Genomic DNA, 20329 nt, shown 5'->3' on the forward strand with positions numbered 1-20329 from the left:
GTCTGTTACCTTCGCAAACATTTCCTCCCAATCTGTCCCTTGTCTGACCTCATACCTTCTGTTTACGCTGACTGCTGTTAACTTCTGTGGAGGGACACTCGAACGGGACTCTTTTGGGCTCTCTTTGGCTTCAGGCCCACTGCTCACAGGCCAGTGGGTGATGCCTGTTGACCTGGCAGGACTGCCAAAGAGAGGGTTTGAGGGAAACAGATTTTGTATCCCTTAGAGCAACCATCGGCTGAAGGTTCCCAGAGGGCTGAGCAGGTCAGAACCCAGGAAAGGGGTTCCAAACTCCACCCCCGCCACTGCTGCACCCCCTTCCTGGAGCTGGGGAACAGAGCTTCAGAAGGCCAACTGGAAAGGCTCATGTCCCCACGATGGTGCCCCGGTCCCACAGTTCATGCCACGGGCACTGCTGCCCACATGATAACGGAGCTGTGGCACTGCAATGCTGCTTTTGGTCCTATCACACAGAGTCCTGTGGTCTGTGCACTTGTCTCACACATGTATACATACCAGAGCATGCTTTTCATATACTAGAAGTAACAGGTGTTGGTGTATCTGTCTTCACAGGAAAAACTTTCACAACTGCCAAAAGATGTGAGCCACTTGACTGTCCATCGGTGGATGAATGGATACACTGTGGTAGATACCTATATGTTGGATTACTACTCAGCCTTAAACCAAGAAATTCTGGACACAATGTTTCATGAAATAAACCAATTGCAGTATGATTCCACTTAGATGGGATGCCAAGTAGAGCCAAATTTGAGCCAGAAGCAGAATAGTTACCAAGATCCAGAGGAGGGGAGGGGAGGAATGCTTACTGGGCAGAGAAATTCAGTTTTTCCAAGGTGAAATGAATTCTGGAGACTGGATGCACAGCATGTGAATATACTTCACTACTGAAATGTATCCTTAAAAGTTAAGATGGTCAATTTCATGTTACATCTATTTTATGATTAAAATAAGATCATTATTCAGAAAAGATAACTAAATAAAAAAGGAAATTTGATGGTTATTGGTCATGCATCAGTAATGCGGGAACACAATAATGAGGCATGACCAAATGTTACTGGGTCTCCATGCCTATCAGGTATCGTGCCAGCGCTTCATATGCGTGAACCCATTTAGTCCTCATTTCAGACCCATGAGACACGATCTGTTTTACAGACAAGGAAACTGAGGCCAGAAGGGTTGGGCTAAGGTCAGAGTACATGAAAAGAGGTGAGCCAGATGCTACCCTGGAACTTGCCTTCTAAGCCAGCTGGCAATGCACAGAGTTCACTGGCAGGGAGAGCACCCTCCCAGCCTCTCAGATCAGAAGGGATCAGAGCCATAATTAGCATAATCGCTGACATTTGCATAGTTCTCCATGTTTAGCAAAGCACTTTCTCACTGGATACTATTCATTAAAACACATTAATACTTATTCTTCTTTTATTGAAAGAGCCCTAGAGAAGTAAAGGAACCGGCCTCGGGTCACACCACCAGACAAGGCTCGGATCCCCCGGCTTCCAGCTGTGGCTCACTGCTGCCCATCCACAGCAGTAACGGGCACACAAGCTCCCCAGCGCATCCAACTCCTCGTTATTCAGATAAGAATTGCTACAAAGGACACACAGAGAGGTCAACGCTTCATCCAAGGGTCATATAGAGTGCTAGTGTGCTCTGTGTATGTACTCATGCCTTTAAAGCTATTTTGCCATGGCGAAGCATATTCTATAAATACGTGTTTGATAAAGGAAGGAATGATACAGAGGCACAGAGCTCTGTCAGCACAAAACAGAGTGTTTTTTTTCCCAGCAGCCCTTTTATTCCCAGCGTTGATGCATTAGAAGCATCACTTCACTTATGCACCCGCCTCTTCTGTGGCTGCCTTTGCCCTGTCTCCTTGTCCATTAGCTCTGCTATTACGCATGATCAATCAAGCGAATCCATTTAGACAGCATGTCTGCCTCCTCCGGTAGTGGAGCTGGTGTGGAGGCAGCCAAGCTCAGGACTGCTGTACAAGTCAGACACCTGAGGAACAGAACTACATAAATCCTCACTTGATCTTGACTTTGTATATAAAGAATTTGGTCTCAGTAACCTTCAATGAACTTTGTGATGTGCAAGCACAAAAGTACAGCCTTAGAGTCTTCTGTCTGCAGAATCTTTTCTGGTCGAATAACTCACTTCTGAGTTCAATACAAGGCTGATGATAAGTGTGAAAAGGATGACTGTTATATTTCATTACAGGCATGCGCGTGGCTAGTGGGAATTATTTCTAGGCGTGTTCAGTTTGTGGATGTGATCCCACGCATGTCACATGAAGGTACCTTCTAGGAGTCCTGGTTTGCTTTTGTCTCTTGTTTCCTCCCAGCCTAACTGAGCAGAGTCTGCAGCAGGACTCCGGACAGAACGTGCAACCAAAGCCAACGTGGTGCAGGCACTACCGAGAACCTGACAGCAGCAAAAAGGGTGAAGTCCTACCCGTGAAAACTTCCAGGTCAAAAACAAAAACAAAAAAACAAACACTAGGATTCCAGGAAAAGAAAACGGACTCTGAGTTCTGAGTACCAGTATCGGTGCTACTAATGACACTGGCTACTATTTAATGAGCACTAGTGAACTGCATTTACCACTAGACAGTCTGCTGCCTGAGGGCCAGGCCCGGTCTGTTTTGCGTACCCCCGGATCCCCGGCTCTGAGCAGCTTGCCTTGTAAATGGTATGCTCAGTGAACACTTGCTGAACGACTGAACAATTGTGTTGAATTTTCACGATAACCCTATTGTTAGCACTATTTGAAAGAAGAGAAAATTGAGGTTTGGTGGTAATTAAAATGCATTGGGGTCTCCCACTCACAGCAGATGTCAAACCTTGTATTCAAACCCATTTGTACTTGACAGGATCACCTAGAGTTCAACCACAAAATAATTTCATTAGCATTGACCAGGTCTAAAAGAATGTATTTCACGCCAGTGTGAGAATGCGCTATTCCAGTCATCATTTGTTAATTTTCTACACGACTCTACCATGACTAAATGAAATTAAATGACTTACCGACAAATCCTTCTTCCCCAACCAGTTTCAGGGCAATTTTATCAGCCAACACCGAAGAGTTGCCATGAGCGATGTTGGCAAAGGGGCCGGCATGCACAAATACAGGTGTCCCCTATAGAAACAGAACACATGAATTCTCAGCAGACAAGTCGAAGGCTGGAAACCAAGCTCAACCTGGGGCACACAAGATGGGACAGACTGGAGAGTGTTCCAGAGACTCAGGCGAGTCAATGTGCTTTTACCTACACTGCACATTTACTACACAAAATCTCTCACAGAGAGTTAAAACATTTCGATGCACTTTATTATCCTATGCATCCTATGCTAGTATTTTACGTTTAATGCTGAACCATGGAGACAAAGCTTAAGAATACAACTCATATCTGACTATAATGTTAACAAGCTACTGTGTGTGTGTGTGTGTGTGTGTCTGTGTGCTGCCTCAGTGACCATGAAATCCATGATGCACCTTACGTTATAGTGCTCTACACTGCAATTTTTAACAGAAAGGAATTGGAAGCTGCTGGTCTAAGAGGTTTATTTATTTATTTTTTTCAATTAGGAAATTAATCAGTTCAAGAAAAACCTAGAGTAAGCATAAAAATCAATTCAAATCAATGAACTATGAAAGTCAGGGCAGGTCAAACACACAGTGATTCAGTTGAATACAGGCTGTTTGCATCTTAATTATAACACAGCTATTCTGACACCTGAAAGTGTAGTTTAGGTCTTTCTCCTTGCTTAACTGTCTCATGTATTAGAAATCTGATAACTACTAAGATAATGGAAGCAAAGAAAAAATTTAGTTATAATAAAATGGTACAGTGAGCCTTATTAATAAAAAGGATGACAGGGCAATAGAGGAATCATCAAAAGCTTTACATTTGAATTCTTTAAACAAAATCTGTTTACATACTCATTTTTATTGAAATTTCTATACCTTGTCCTTGGCCTTATGGATGAGCATAGAGCAGAGCCCTATCTAAAATGCTTATCCACATGCATCGATGTGTTTAGGTTTCATTAAGAGTCGAGCCAAGGCCACTGAGGTCTGTGCATACCAAGGCTGGGCTCCACCTGTGAAAATACCGCGTGCCCTTTCGCTGACATGGGGTGGGGCGCAGAGGCAGGGAGCCACGCGGGGGGCCCGGGGGCTGGGAGCCACGGAAAATTCCCACGAACCCTGACAGGCTATTAGTGGAACACATTTCAAAAATGAGAAGGCTCAACAAAAGCAGGAAATGGAAGAAAAGTCCTCTCTGAGGATGAAAAAGACAGAGTTTCTCAAAGCCACTATGTGTTTTCTGTCACCTTTTTCTTCTGTGAGTCCTCTGGAGGAGAGAATAGTACAAGGGCCTGAGAAGTGCACAAATGTGTGTGGACAAAAAGCTAGGAGTATCAAACACAGATACGCAGGCCTGCAGCCTGTCCCCTGGCCACCTGGCTGAGAAACGCAGGGTAAAAACAGCTCATTGTTCCTGGACAACCTCTAGAAGTTGCTACTAGGTCCACAGCAACATTTTAATTAAAAAAGACAAGGACTTGGGCAGGGGTTGGGGCAGTAGTTGAGCCACTGCTTGGGATGCCCACATCCCATGGAAGAGAGCCTGGCTGGAGTCCTGGCTTCCCCACTTCCCATGCAGCTTTCTGCTAATATGCACCCTGGGAAGCACCAGGCGATGGCTCAAGTGCCTGAGCCCTTGCCACCCAGGTGAGAGACCAGGACGGAATTCCTGCCTTGGCTTCAGCCCGACCCAAGCCTGGTGACTGCAGCAATATAGGGAGTGAACCAACAGACGGAAGACTTCTCTCCCTCGCCACCTTTCTTTTTGTAACTCTGCCTTTCAAGTAAGATGAAAATAAATAAATTTTAAAAAAAAGAAAGGTATTTGCAAAATCTTTCTTATTTTTTAGGCTAGATACTAATCTATTAATAAAAGCATTTTTCAATTAAAAATTTGGTTTTAGTCGATAAATAAAACTTGATGGGGTACAATGTGATATTCTGATACATAGTGGAATGAATATATCAAGCTAAATTACATACACACCACCTTATACAGTTAGCATTTTTTTTTTTTTTTTTAAAAAAGAACACACAAAACCTACTCTTTAAGCAGTTCGTAAATATCGGGACTACTTAACGGTCTCCTTGCTGTGCATAGATCTTGAAAACTCACCCCTCCTGTCTGGAACATCTCTCCGTTCCCATTCCACCATTCTACGCTCTGTTTTGCAACAGCATTTTGTAGATTTGCATAAATGCAGTTTTAGCTGGCAATCACAAAGCCAGACAATAGAGGGCAAAAAAAGGTCACCTTCTCCTTCACCCAGGAAGCCTAAGGCCCAGAGATGCTAAGGGAATCGTTTAAAACTCCTGATACTGAGTTTGTAAACACAGGGACAGATATACCCTCGGTGATGGAAACAGCTACAAGACAGAATACTCTGAAGTAAATACATTCTCTAAGAAATTGTACAATTAATTCAAATGCATAAGAATAAGAGTCTTGTCCAGGACGTTTTGCCTTGCTGGAAATACTCTTTACCTGCTATGTCCAGTGCAACAGCCACCAGCCACAGGAGGTTGCAGAGCACTTAAAATGTGGCTAGTACATTTTTTTTTAAAGAAAGAAAGAAATACATTCAAATGTGGTTAAAATGATTAAAGAAATCAATTTTCTCCTTTCTTCACATCTACTTGGATTGAAGTAACGACATCTGGCCAGTGGCCACCACCTCTGACACTCCACCACGAGGGAGATTCTGTCAACCCCGCATATTGCTATTCCCTGGAAAATGTACAGACCTCTCCATTGCTTTGTTGTTTTAAGTCTTCTCAGCCTGGCTACACACCAGAGTCACCTGGGACAACCAGGTCTCACCCCAGCATTCTGATTCACTGTGGGGGGGGGGGGGAGGAGAGGGGGGCAGGCATCAGTCATTGTTCCAAAATCTTCCCAGGAGCTCCCTGTGTGCAGCCAGGATAGAGAACTACTGGTTTCTTGGCAAATTCTGAGATGTAGCTTTTGATTAAACCTAACTGCTGATGGGACGAACAATGAAGTATTTTTAAAAAATGAGCACTGAGCACAATCTGCAAGCTAATCAGTGATTTTCTAGGTTGTCCACTGGTACGGCTTCCTGGTGTTGTTGGACTGGCTAAATTAATCTGAGTGACTGCGCAGGATCAAGACAGCACAATCCATGCATGCTGAATGCTGTGGTTCATTTTTGAAGCAAGACTCATTATCTGTTAACTTAAATCTCAAAACAACCAAAGACTTAAATGAAAACTAGATACAAAAATAAGTACATTGGTACTGTTGATATGTGGGAAAACATTCTCAGATATTTCACAGATGTCTGAAACTACGGATAGTGCCAAAACCAAGAGAGACTGTTTTATATCTACTCAATATACCCATGCAAAAGACAAAGTTTAATTCAGAAATGAAGCACAGTAAGAAATTAACAACAATAGAACAATTATAATAATAACAGTGTTGTTCTGCAGCGGGTGAAGCCACACTTGCAATCCTGACATCCCAAGTCAGAGCACCGGTTCAAGTTTAACTGCTCCACTTCTGATCCAGCTTCCTGCTAAAGCGCCAGGAAGGCAGTGGAAGATGTTCGAGTTGCTTGTGTCCCTGTTATCCATGTGGGAGACCAGGATGGCTGTTTTGGCCATTTGGGGAGTGAAACAGCAGATGCATGATCTATCTTCATTGCCTTCTCTGTCTCTGCCTCTCTTTCAAATAACGAAGTAAATCTTATGAATTGCTTCTTTCTGGAATTATCTACTTAACATGTTTGGACTATGGTTGACTGGGGGAACAGAAACCATGGAAAGTCAAACCATGGATGGGGTATGGGAACTCCTGTAGCAGGGGATCCAGCCGTGGGCACCCCAGCCAGTCATTCATTTCTCCAGTGGAAACCACATTTGCAGAGTGGGAAATACCCTAGAGGTGCAAGTCATTAAAAAAAAAAAGATTCACTTATTTACTAGAAAGGCATAGTTACACAGAAAGAACGAGAGACAGAGACAGATCTTCCATCTGGCTGGTTCACTCCCTGAGTGGGCACAACGGCTGAGGCTGGGCCACACGGAAGCCAGGAGCCTGGAAATCCACCCAGGTCTCCAACACGGGTGGCATGGGCCATTTTCCACTGCTTTCCCAGGTGCATGAGCAAGGAGCTGGATCAGAAACGGGAACAGTCAAGACTTAAACTGGTGCTCATATGAGCTGCCGGTGTTACAGGTGGTGGCTCACACACTGTGCCACAATGCCAACCCCAAGTCATTTTTAATATGAAAAATTTGATTGCTTAAAACAACATTCCTTCATAATAAGTATTTAGTTTTGAAGGAGAAGTATTATGAGGAAGTGGTATCATGTCTCTTCCTATGTTTTTTTCTTTTCTATTCAGATATTTACTGAACAAGTGTGCAGTTTCAAGAGCAACGCAATAAAAATAATAAGCATCCATCCAATTGTTCAACAAGTATTTACTTAGCTCATCACAGGTGCTTCTAGGAGATGGAGATATGAAGGGGACCAAGATAGAAAGATCCTGTTGTGAGCCTGGTGGGAGGAGGCGGACCTCTCACAACATCCTGTGCTAAAGAGAGAGGAACAAAGCACAGGTACAGCGTGTCTGAGGCTGTACTGGACCCAGAGGCCCGCTGGGCGTGAGACCTGGGCAGACTTGAAGGAGCCAGGCACCTGGAGATCAGAGAGAGCTGCCCTGGTGTGCAAAGGAGCAAGGGATGAGGATGAGGATGAGGGTAGGGGCGTCACCAGATCCTAGGACTTCCAGACGAGAGCGGGGCTGAGCGTGAGCTGCCAAAGGACACTCAGCAGGAGGAAAAGTGGCTTGCTTAGGTTTTCCAGCTCCCTGGCTGCCGAGTAGAAAAAGGACTTTGGAAGGGAAGGGTGGGAACAGAGGGTGAGTGGGAGGCTGCTGTGGGGGTGCAGGTTGGGGCTGGAGCAGGGAGGAAGCAGAGGAGAGCCATGAGAGAAGTGGACAGAGCAGAGGGGATAACGGAGGAAGACTGTGGGGATGGGGTGGGGAGAGGGGAGGAGACGCCTCCAGGATTCCCAGGTGTTTGGTCTGCAACCGGCCAGGCCTGGGAAAGGAGCACCCGAGGAAGAGGAAGCAGGGAGCAGGTAGGAATCACAGGCATTTCCATACCTAGGCCCACAAGTCTGCAATCCCAGGATCAGGAGCTCAAGAAGCAGTGTGGAGTCGGCACGTGGTGGATCCCAGGGGACAGCATGGCCACAGAGGGGCGGGACCGGCCCTCCAACAATTCACAGGTGAGTTGAGGAGCAGGCAAAGGTGTCCAAGATGCCAAGGAGAGAGCCTGGGCGGGCAATGGGTCCCAGAAGCCAGAGCGGCAAGCGTTCCTCTAGGAGACATGGTTGGCTGTCGTCACCCCTTCTGGGGGTCATGTCAGACAGCGACAGAAATGCTGGCCTGGCTACACAGTGCAGCAGGTGACCCTGCTAACAGCTATTGGGTTAGGTGGACCTGAAGGCCAGTTAAAGTGGAGACGCCAGTTGCAGACTGAGTGTCTTACTGGGAAGGGGGACAGTGGGTTGGAGGAGTAGCTGGGTGGGGAGTAGGGACTCAGAAACAGTCTTCCTTGGCTCACGACAGTCTACACCAGAGTGTGTGTGCAGCAGACAGGACAGAGGCAAGGACTCAGGGTGCAGGGGCAGGTCTCAGCACGCAGAGTGTTTTACTGTGACCAGCAGCTGCAGGACCTGAGGACAAGGTCCTTCCACCTGCCTACTCAGCTCCAGGGACAGCTTCATCCCTCACTCAGCCCCTCTGGCTACATCTAGTGTCGCCACTTGGGTCACACTGGCTTGTAACTCAATCCCTGCTCCCTCTGCCTTCACACTGCCAAGCATATACCCATTCCAGGGCCTCTGTACTCAGGTCACCCTCTGCCCGGCTGGCTCCTTGGTTTGCACACACCTCTGTCTGGATATCGCTTTTTAACAAGCAGGCTTAGAGACATCCAGCCCACATCACTGTCTCCTCATTCACTCCGATGTCCCCTCTGCAGTCCTTGTACCAGGTAACAAGACATGTTTACTCACTCGTCTGTTGTCTGCCTCCACCACCATGGTGGGGGCTCTGAGTGCAGAGACCTTAGATTGTTCCCTGCTGTGGCCTTAGCACCTACTGCTGGCCCAGCCAAACACAGAATCTTCACAATAACCTTGTTAGGCTGGTTGCTGCTATGATCATTTTACAGGAGAGAGAATGAAGGCTGAGGCAGTAAATAAGTTAGTGCATGGCAGTGTCCACTCAAACTCCGCGTCCTAGCAGTACAGTGAAAGAACAGATGGTAGCATAGTCTGCTGTCTTTCTGTGTCCTGGGCACACTTGCCTGCCGCTTGCCTCCACCTCCTCTGCCCCTCAGCAGCCTGGGGACACACAGCTCATCTGAACCCTGAAAAAGGTATGTTTCTTCCCAACCGTGTGTTTAATGACATCGGCTCCAAGTTGACCATTGCGGGAGTGTCCCTACCATAGAAACTGGCAAATGCTTTAAACCAGGGATTTTTTTTCGCTCCAAGGAACTGACTATAGAACACTTACCAGTACAACCTTGTCTGCCCCTCCTCATCCCCCTGTTTATCTCTTTGCTCAACTTGACCCAGATATTGCCTCGCTGTGTGGGCCCAAACCCTGGGGTCTCATTAGCTGAAAGGAACCAATTAGGCAGTCACTTTATCAACTGAGTACAACTAGTCACTAGAAAATTAGATTAAAATGCAGAGGTCTTTATGAAAAAAATTAAATTCAGTAAAGACAAGAACAGCACAAGCCATGCACAAAAATAACATTCTTATACGAGTAGAGTACAGCATGCTTTCTTGGAAACTGTCTCTTGGCATTTACTGTATTTTACTTGGGAAAGACATACAAAGCAAACCCCAAAACTTAATGATATGAGATTAAGCTTAATCATAAAAAAAAAGAAAAACAGAAAAATAAACTTGACTATAAAATTGATTAGAATGTTAGACAGATATTGACTTCTTAAGTTTCTACTATGGTCCAGTAAGCCAAAATACGAATCCTATCAAATACTCCATTATAGATTTTTTCACGTGTGTATGTGCGTGTGTGTATGTGTGTGTCTGGATGACCAAGAATTCTTACACTGCTCCTGGCCTGGCTCCTCTTGGCTGGAACTGCACACATTCTACAGTGACACACAGGCAATCTGATTGGTGCCAACTCTATAAACAATTACTATAAAAAGAAAATCACTTACTTCTAGGGTCTGCATCAGATTTGGTTTTATTGCATCTTTCATCAAAACCGTTAAAGCACCTGTCACCCCCTAAAAGAGAAAGAAAACATTTAGATTACTGCCAAAGCACACGAGGCAGGGTCGTTCAGGTCTAGGCTGTTCCCAGACAGGCTGCTCCCGGGATGGCTGAATCCACTGGCTACCCTCACCTCTGACCTCTATGGCAACGGATGCAGCCATTCTGGGATGGGCAAGGGGGGCTCTTCTCCCAAAACTTTCCTTGTCAATAAGCAGGAAGCTTATGGTAAAGAGATCTTTCAATCTGCCTAGCAGAATCTTCTGGCAACTTAGGCACATCATATTTTTGTTATCTGAAGCTTTAATATTGCCCAAAGAAATGTGAAAAAAAAAAAAAAAACTGGAATAAGATTATGACAGAGCAAAGAGGGGAGGCAAAGCGTCCACTCTGGCCTCCACTCCTCTCTAAACCCACTTCTTGTGCAAACCTGAGAGGCCCCACGCTCTTAGCCTGAAGATGACGCCCCTGAAGTTTTTGAAATCCATATATATAAGGGACCTTTTTAAAAAAGATCATTGAAATGCATATTATGGAAATAAAAAAACTATGCATGGATTTCAAAATCTTTCACATCAAAAGAAATTGACCTTTTTGAATTTTTTATTTATCATTTACTTGAAAGGCAAAGAGAGAGAGAGAGAGAGACAGACAGAGATCTCTCAGCTGCTGATTGACTCCCCAAATGCCAGCAACAGTAGGGGCTGGGGCAGGCTGAGGCCAGGAGCCTGGAACTCAACCTGAGACTCCCATGTCAGGAGCAAGAACCCAACCATCACTTACTGCCTTCCAGAGTGCACAGAACCCTGGAAATGGGAGAGGATCTGGGACTTGAACTTACGCACCTTGATAGGGAATGCAGGCAAGCTGTGCCTAATGACTGCCCAAGCTTAGCTTTTCATTCATTTTCCTACAAACTTTGGAAGTACCCTCATACATAAACTAAGGCTGTCTCCTTCCAGTCCTAGGAAGCACTAGTCTGGGTTCTTTCCAAGTCACCTTTCTCCATTCCTAGAGAAAAGACAGAATGGTAATGATACTTGAGAACTGATTGCTTGTTTTTGTCCTAAATGAGACGACACTATTCACTTTCTTTCTTACTTTTTAGTAACAGTCAGTTAGTAGACGACTATAGATAACTGGGCCAATTCTTGTGAATGTAGCTCTGGGTTAAAAAATTAAAAAAAAAAAAAAGATACCACCCCTCACTGCACACAGCGTCACAAAATACACAGTCCTGTGTCTCCAAACCACCTCACAGACCTGACTGATCGGACAGCAGATTCTAGAGCATCTTCTACGCTACTTCTACCACCAAAATTAATCACTTAAGAGTGATAAGAAAATGCACTCTATTTTCCAACTTTCTGTACAAAACATTCATTGCAAGAAACATAACCTACCCATTGTAAACAGACAAAGATGGTTACTGAAGAAATCTACAGGATGGGAAGAGCTCAAAGAAGTTAGTCCTTTTGTCCTGACAGAGGACAGGTAGAAGAGAGAGGTAGCCTGCCAGTTTTGCTGTGCCCCCTGCTAAGGTTTGGGTATGGTTTATCCCCTCTGAAACTCATGCTGAGATTTAATCCCCATTGTGAGACGTTAGCAGGTGGAACCAGCTGGGACCTTGAAGAGGTGATTAGGCTTGGCCTTCATGAAGAGATAAATCCACTCATGTGATTAATGGATTAACGGGTTATCTGGAGAGTGGATAGCATATAAAAATCCTGTCTCTCACCCTATGATCCCCTGTGCTGCTCTGGGACAATGCCCGTGAGAAGGCCATGACCAGATGTGGTCCCTTGACCTTGGACCAGAACTGTAAGCCAAAAATAAACTTCTGTAACTCACCCAGTTTATGGTATTGCCCTCTTAGCACAGAAAATGGACTAAGGCATTTTTTTTTTCTTATGCTTCCCAGTCAAACAAATCTAAGTGAAGAAAAAAATGCAATTATATTGTCTCAGCCAGGTTGCCATCTGCTACTTTTCTGCAAAACATCTCAGCTCTGGGTGCTCCCGATACATCAACAGTGACCAAACCCAGGCAAGGAGAACTTCACACTGGGAGGTGTGGCCGTCACATCCTGTGTAAGCTATGCCACCCTGCACCCACTGCAACACTTCCATATGCCGTGCCTGTGGTAGGATAAGGTGTATCTGAGCCTCAGCAAAGTTTAGCAGCTCCTAAAACCCTTCCTCTATTTTCTTTCTTTTTTAAAGATTTATTTATTTACTTGAAAATCAAAGTTACAGAGAGGAGAGGCAGAGAGAGAGAGAGAGAGAGAGGTCTTCCATCCGATGGCTCACCCCACAACTGGCCGCAGCGGGAGCTGCACCGATCTGAAGCCAGGAGCCAGGAGCTTCCTATGGGTCTCCCACGTAGGTGCAGGGGCCAAGGACTTGGACCATCTTCCACTGCTTTCCCAGGTCACAGCAGAGAGCTGGATCAGAAGTGGAGCAGTTGGGTCTAGAACCAGCGCCCATATGGGATGCCAGCATCTCACGCCAGGGCGTTAACCTGCTGGGCCACAGCGCTGCCCCACCGCCCTCCACTTGCAACAAATTACCAACTATTGATAAATCAATTATAAGAAATTGGGCACCTTCTGGGACTGGTGTTGTGGTGTAGCAGGTAAAAGCCTCCACCAGTGACACCAGCATCCCATATGGGCACTGGTTCATTTCCTTGCTGCCCCACTTCTGATCCAGCTCCCTACTAAGGGCCTGGGAAAACCACTGGAAGACGGTCTAAGTGTTTGGGCCCCTGTAACCCACATGGGAGACCTAGAGGAAGCCCCTGATTTCAGCCAGACTCAGCAGTCACCCCATAACAGCCATCTAAGGAGTGAACCAGCAGATGAAACATCTCTCTCTGTCTCTCCCTCTCTCTCTGTAACTCTAACTTTCAAATAAATAAACAAATCTTAAAAAGAGGGGCTGGTGCTGTGGTGCAGCGGGTAAAACTGCCACGTGCACTGTTTCCAGTCCTGGCTGCTCCACTTCTGATCCCACTCCCTGCTAATGAACCTGGGAAAGCAGCAGAAAATGGCCCAAGTCCTTGGGCTCCTGCATCCACATGGGAAACCTGAAAGAAGCTCCAGGCTCTTGGCCTTGGATTGGCCCAGCTCCAGCCCTTGCAGTCATTTGGGGAGTGAACCAGTGGATGGACGACCTCTCTCTCTTTCTTCCTCTGCCTCTCTATAACACTGCCTTTCAAATAAATAAATAAATCTTGAAAGAAAGAAAAAGAGAGGGGGGAGGAAGGGAGAGAGGGAGGGAGGGAGGGAGGGAGGGAGGGATTATGTACCTTCTGAAATAAGAGACTGAAAAAGACTGAACTCTGGATTTGTTCTGAATCCGACATTATGTTCAGACACAAAAATAAATTTAAGCAACTATTTGAGGGTTAGGGTTGAAGCACTCCTGACACATGTATTGTGAGCTATGATTAAGAGGTTACAGAGAAATATACGTACATAGAAACTGTAGTGTCAGACTAGAAATGGTTGAGATATTGGCAATTTCTAAAGAGCAGCCCTTTGACAACAAGCTGAAGAGGGCTTTTTCTTTAAGCTTTAAACCAAATATTCCGTGGGGCCACTGACATAAACACATCTATTCCTTTGCCTTGGTATCTTGATTATTTTTTGGCTACTTTTAGAGAAGTAAATCTAACTGACTCATCTCATAGGTCTTGTCAAGAAAATTAAATAGATGTGTTTATGTCCATATGTGGGAAAGTAACCTTAAATTTAGAATAATAGGTCTATCAGACCTGTGCACTCCTAAAGCAAAGGAAAAAACGATGGCACTAGTGGATTATGATTAGTCAAGGTTATTAAAAAAGAGTGAAAAATGAGCATGCCCGATTAGAACAAGCAGTGGTGAGGCTCGCCTCCGTGAGAGCTTCACACAAAATGTCTGTCCACTCAAAAGTGAGCGAGAAGAGTAAGACCAATTAAGGTGGAGATCTGTTTTTATGAGGCAAAACCCTAATCTATCTAAGGCACAGAATTAAATAAGCTAGAATACCCAGGGAGCAGGTGCCCAAAGGTGCCAATGTTAGCTTTTGCTTCCCACTCAAAAAAGCAGAGCCACTTAATTCCACTCCTTAGAAAGGAGTTCTGCCCTCAGTCTAAGGTGGCCATAGATGAGACTTTTTTTTAAAGGCAAAGATGGCAGGGCAATGACCCCACGCCACCCCAGGCAGAAGCAGAGATCAGGACTGGCAGGAATGGTGAAAAGCTAAATTCGAGTGCTTGGGTGGCAGCCAGGTACAAGCATGTTACAAATGCTTGTGAGAACATGAACAAGCTGTAAGGCACACAGTTTTAGAAGGGGAAAAAACGTGTGTACAGACATTTTCTGAAGAGGAAGAAAATCCTCGGGTTACAAAACAGCGGGCACAGTGAGCTCCCTGGAGCTTCCACGCTGGACACCACTCACCAAGTCTTCCGCCGTCACAGGCTGCCCATCTTTGTCGCTGGCCACCACCATTCTCCCCAGCCGCTCCTTCATGTCCGCGAGGCTGTCGGTCAGGGCCAGCACCGCCATGATCTCACTGGCCACAGCAATGTCAAACTGCGCCTGAACCGGAAAAGCAAGGGCAGTGGTCAGCTACAGCGCCATGGGCACGGCCATTTCCACGGGAGCTGGAGTTCCGCAGTGAAGTGACAGCAGGCCGGGGGGCTTCCTCGGTGGGCCTTCCCCGTGCTCACAATTCTGAGAATCTAAAAGAGCCCACAGGGTCTGGAGCGTGGTACTCTCCAGGGAAGCCTCGCAGGGGCGGCCATGATCTCTACTGTGCTCTGCTGAGCAGCAGTGGACTGGGTGAGGTCCCCTGTTGCTCCTGCTCACGGCACCACGTGTTGCTGTTGTAGCCTGTCTCAGACTGTGATCAATTCTCAATGCCAGTATCCAACTGGGTCTTGTCTCCATACCTGGAGAGACAGGAAGTGCCATGAAGGCAAGGACCACGCTGGGAGGGTCATCTTCAGAATCCCCAGGAGGGAAGACTGAGCAGGACCCCAGGAGGCACTCAGTACATACAGACCTAGTTAATGGACAATTAGCCATGGGTCTGTCCAGCAATGAGATAAGGAGCAGATGGCGACAGGAGAGGGTTCTGCTAGCTTCCTGTGTGTGAGGCCAGTTTCCCACAGCGAGATCTCAATACAGAAGAGAGGACTCGCTCTGTCATATGTGACCAGAATGAGCTGTCAGCTGCTGTGTGCACGTGGGCCACGTGACAGCCGATCTCAGTGCTCCCTGCAAAGAACGTTAGAGAGCAACGGCTTTCTCCATGAGTTCCCCTCTTGGCTCTGGCTCAGGTCGTGCAAAGACCAACAGGAAGCAGAAAGAATATGAACAATGCTTATTTCCTCTCCCCATATTTCAGCCACCAGGAAGGTTCTTCTGCTTAAAACCACTACATTATGCTCCAGTTTCATTTTCTCCTTCCCAAGGGGGGTGTGAGCCAGGGAGGCTTGCGTTTGCAGAGAGGGGAAAAGGCTGTGCCCTGGCAGGATCCCCTTCTGAGACATTTCAGTGTCCATTTCCATCCCTGACAAATGAGGAAATGAAGGCAGATGGAGCTTTCTGGTTCCTGCCTGGCTGAGATCGCATTAGTCATTGATTTAGAGAAAAAATATTCCCCCAAAGCCAAATGCAATCATATTCATTATGCACTCTCAACCGAAGCCACTCCAAACTAAGTCATTTTTCATTGTAAGAGATTTAGGACTCTTGGCTCCATTACATGCAGTGCATGGAAGAAAGTGACTAAAACACTGGGGTTTTTTTTGTATATAACATGAGACTATAAATATTCTTGTAATACTACGGAAGAAGTAGAATTTATACCATGTACATAAGCTGTTCATTCCAGAGGCAAGTAATATCAACGGTTGCTGGATTTCTTTCCTGTTTTCATTTTAGGTGCTTATATTTGCATGGGAACACGTGTACTTTGCCAAATTTATATCCTATCATTGTAGTTAAAAATTCCATTTCGTTACATCCTCATGAACACTTAATGCTATGTATGTCTTTATAAGCTCAAAGGTAAATGCTACTCCGTCGTTTTCATTAGCAATTTTATGATTTTGATTTTCAAAAAAATTACTAGAGACACACACACATACACAAGAAGACACACACACACAAACGGGGAGAGAGAGTGCCCATCTGATGTTTCACTGCACAAATGCTGAAGCCAGGAGCCAGGAACTCAATTTTGGTGTCCCACGTGGGTGGCACGAATCCAGTTACGTAAGCCACCATCTGCTGCCTTCTAGGGTCTGCAACAGCAGGAAGCTGGAGTTGGGAGTCAGAGCTGGGATTCAAACCCAGGCTCTCTGATATGGGATGTGGGCACTTGCTACACGTGAATACCTTTTCATGTTTGTATTTTACTTCTTTCTGTAAAACGTAAACTTTCCCTTTTTTGGACTTACTTATTCAACAAATTTCTACAAATACCTGCCACTATGTGATAGAGTTCTGTTCTAAGCTGAGACTGAGAATCAGCTATGCGCTAAGGCCAGCAGAAAAAGGAAGGAGGGAAGGAGGGAGGGAGGGAGTTTGGGGGCAGTTTTGGGAAAGGCTGTTCCAGTTCTAAATACGCAGCCAGGAATGGCCTCACTGAGAGAACAATAGTTTAACGTTAATTTCCAGAAGTTCTTGCTAGGTTTGGCATACTAATCCTTTTGTTATATGTGTTGCAAATACTCCCAGTCTGTTCCTGATCTTCTCATGTTTTTGTGTATGTGTGAAGACTTTGATTTTTTATTGTAAGAAAACCATCTTTTCTTTCTAGTTGCTGCATTTTCTGTGACGGTTTCTATCGGTGGCAACCGTGCCTGTGTTTGGCTTCCTCTAGTAAGATTTCTCTAGCCAATGTGATTTACTGTTGCTGCTGCTGTCTCCCTCTCTCTCTGGAGGACTCTGGGATGAAACATCATTTTCCTTGAGAACTCTGAATGTATCACGCGGGGTCACCTGGCGCTAGACGCTGTCGATAAGACCTCTTCCTTTTGCGGCTAAGCAGGGCCCTTTTCCCCTGGCCTTGGCCAGGAATTTCTTTTTTTATCCTTTCAGTTCTGAAATTTCGACACGATGTGTCTGGGTCTATCTTTTCCATTCCTCCCACTCTGTACTTCTTAGATTCTTTTAATAGGAAAATTTGTGCTTTTTTCAAGTCAGGAAATCCCCCATTTTATTATTTCTTTAAAGATAGTTTTTTCCTCCATTCTCTGTCATTTTCTTTGGCCACATTTATCAGATGTCCACTAGAACTCTGCAACAGGTGTTCTCCGTCTCTCGAATGTCTCTCTGAGGCTTTATATTGCTTTCCACCTGTGTACTAAGAGTGTTTCTTGGTTTAGGTGCCCCTCCCCGGCACCCGGGAGCCTACTCTGGCATTGGGTCCGAGAACGGGATTTTGATGAGCATGGCTCTGTTTACTAAAGCTTCACAAACAATCTGAGAAAACAGCTGAGCACAGGGACCGACTCCGTCCACCTGATGCACCATTACTTTCCGTACACACATCAACTTCTCGGCTGGCCTGGGTGGCAGGCGTGCCCAGGCAGGTGTTTTTAAATGATGGGCAACTCCTTGCTGTTGTCTGTGGACACAACAGCTCTGGCCTGTCTCTACAGACTCAGCAAGGCAGGATACGCTGTTGCTGGCTCCCTACCCTGGCGCCCCTCCTAGCCCTAAGCGAGTCCCCAATGCATATGGCCAAAGGTGATCCCTTCCCCATATAAGTGTCACAATATACTAGTTTTCTTCTCACTGACATCTTCCAGACCAGAGGCACGGCGCACATGCAGATCAGTGACGACTGGGGGTGGCATGCCCAGCACTGTCCCTGGCAGCCGTGGGACGACACTCGGGCCTCAGGCTGATACGTGCACATCCAGGCCGTGTGGCTCAGCGCCAGTACCATGGCAAGGACCCCTTAAGCAGCATCTTCAGAGGGGTCTGCAACCAGTGAGGCCCAGCAGGGTGCCGACCTCACCTGTATCTAGGAAGTAGCGTTTCTAGTGCCTACAATTGAGAGGATCACCCTAGAACAACACTCATGCCATATTTTGGGCTGGCCTTCCCGCCAACCCAATCCACCTTCTTACGTTTCAGATCTTCCGCAAACTCCACGGCAGTGATCCTGGCTTTCTAGGGTCGATACTGATTATCTGATTATGTGCAAGTCCCACGTACTGGTTATATGCAAGTCCCAGGACTGAGAGGAACAATGGACACGGGCCGCATCTGCCTTCTTGATTCACTCCTCACATTCCTCACATGCACGCCTTAAATCATCGTATTGCACAAGGCCAAAGTCTATTTGGTAGAAGACTGGTTATTATGTAAAATGAGGTTTTTTTCCCGCTAATAAAGACTTAGAGGCAATATTTCTAAATTTGTCTGAAAATATAAAGATCATTAACAAAAACCAAAACAAAACAAAATCCCAGAGGCTTGGTGAGCCAGGCTGAAAAAATAATAGAGCACATTTACGGTCCCTAAGTGCCCCTGACCCACATCAGAGATCTATCAAAATGAAGTAGACTCATAATTCTTCTCCCACATTCTCCGTATTGGGATAATAAGCCATTATCCTTTATAACACAGCTCATGCTATTATTAAGTCTAATAATTAGGTGTTTGCTCTTTGGCTTATGAAATTAATGTGTTTGAGATTTTTATTTTCAGTTGTTATGCAGATGTTGTATAACTGGTTTTCCAATAACCGTGTAAGGGTTTATATTCAAAAGACACTCCGAGTGGTGTTACCCAGAAACACATTTGAAAAGCCTCCCAGCTCCTGACCCCCATGCCCTGCGGAGGGGCTGGAAAGCCACCCTGAAAGGGCGGCAGAGCCACTGCACGGCAGCAGGGAGCGAGGAGCACAGAGCCCCTCGTGCTCTGGTGGAAACCAAGGCAAGAAGAGCAGAGCCACGCCTGGGAAGCAGCGCCACCTACCTGCCGGGAATATCCCTTCTCCGTGCTCGCCTGCCCAATGGTTATTTTCCGCAGAAATCGGTCATTGGTGTCCAATACTGAAAGAGGAGAGATTAGTTACTCACTTGACAAGTATGGGCTGTCTCTCTGGTGTGTTTGGCATTGTTCTGATGCCAGGAAACTGGCAGACAGCAAAGGAAACAAGGGGCAGCATCCCCCGAGGAATCAGACAAGATACCCACTAATGCTAAGGGCCGAGGCTGACTGGACAGAGTGTGCCAGGCAACGGGAGGGGAGGCGGTGAGGACGTCCTTTTTAGTAATGAGATGGCAAAGGAAAGCATTTCTGAAGCATTGATATTTTACACTGAAACCTAAGTCACAAGAAGAACCCAATCTAACTTCTCAAAAGATTAAGCACACTTGTACGACAGCCATATGACCAGGAATTATATTGTTATGCATTACTCAAAAAAGAATTAAGGGGCCAGCGCTGTGGTAAAGTAGGTAAAGCTGCCATCTACAATGCCGGCACCCCATGGAGTCCAGCTGCTCTACCTCTGATGCAGGCTGTCTGCTATGGCCTGGGAAAGTAGTAGGAGACAGTCCAAGCCCTTAGGCCCCTTGACCCACGTGGGAGACCTGGAAGAAGCTCCTGGCTCCCAGCTTTGGATCAGCCCAGCTCCGGCCATTGTGGCCATTTGAGGAGTGAACCAGCAGATGGAAGACCTCCCTCTGCTTCTGCCTCTTTGTAATTCTGCCTTTCTTTTTTTTTTTTTTTTATTTTATTTTTTTTTTTTTTTTGATAGGCAGAGTGGACAGTGAGAGAGAGAGAGACAGAGAGAGAAAGGTCTTCCCTTGCCGTTGGTTCACCCTCCAATGGCCGCCGCTGCAGCCGGCGCACCGCGCTGATCCGATGGCAGGAGCCAGGATCCAGGTGCTTTTTCCTGGTCTCC

At 46.1% G+C, this 20329-nt stretch overlaps 1 protein-coding gene across 1 annotated transcript in view; it reads right to left on the reverse strand.

Annotated features, from left to right (window-relative positions):
• The window catches only part of MTHFD1L (methylenetetrahydrofolate dehydrogenase (NADP+ dependent) 1 like), a 195957-nt gene that overhangs the window by 104305 nt on the left and 71323 nt on the right, over positions 1 to 20329 (reverse strand). The window contains exons 17-20 of the mRNA XM_002714991.5: positions 19396 to 19472; positions 14854 to 14994; positions 10351 to 10419; positions 3048 to 3159 (exon numbers count right to left, since the gene is read on the reverse strand). Coding sequence (XP_002715037.3) covers positions 3048 to 3159; positions 10351 to 10419; positions 14854 to 14994; positions 19396 to 19472 — 399 coding nt within the window. The remainder of the gene's footprint in view (positions 1 to 3047; positions 3160 to 10350; positions 10420 to 14853; positions 14995 to 19395; positions 19473 to 20329) is intronic.

The sequence above is a fragment of the Oryctolagus cuniculus genome, chromosome 5 (genome assembly GCF_964237555.1).
Source record: "Oryctolagus cuniculus chromosome 5, mOryCun1.1, whole genome shotgun sequence".
Classification (NCBI taxonomy): domain Eukaryota; kingdom Metazoa; phylum Chordata; class Mammalia; order Lagomorpha; family Leporidae; genus Oryctolagus; species Oryctolagus cuniculus.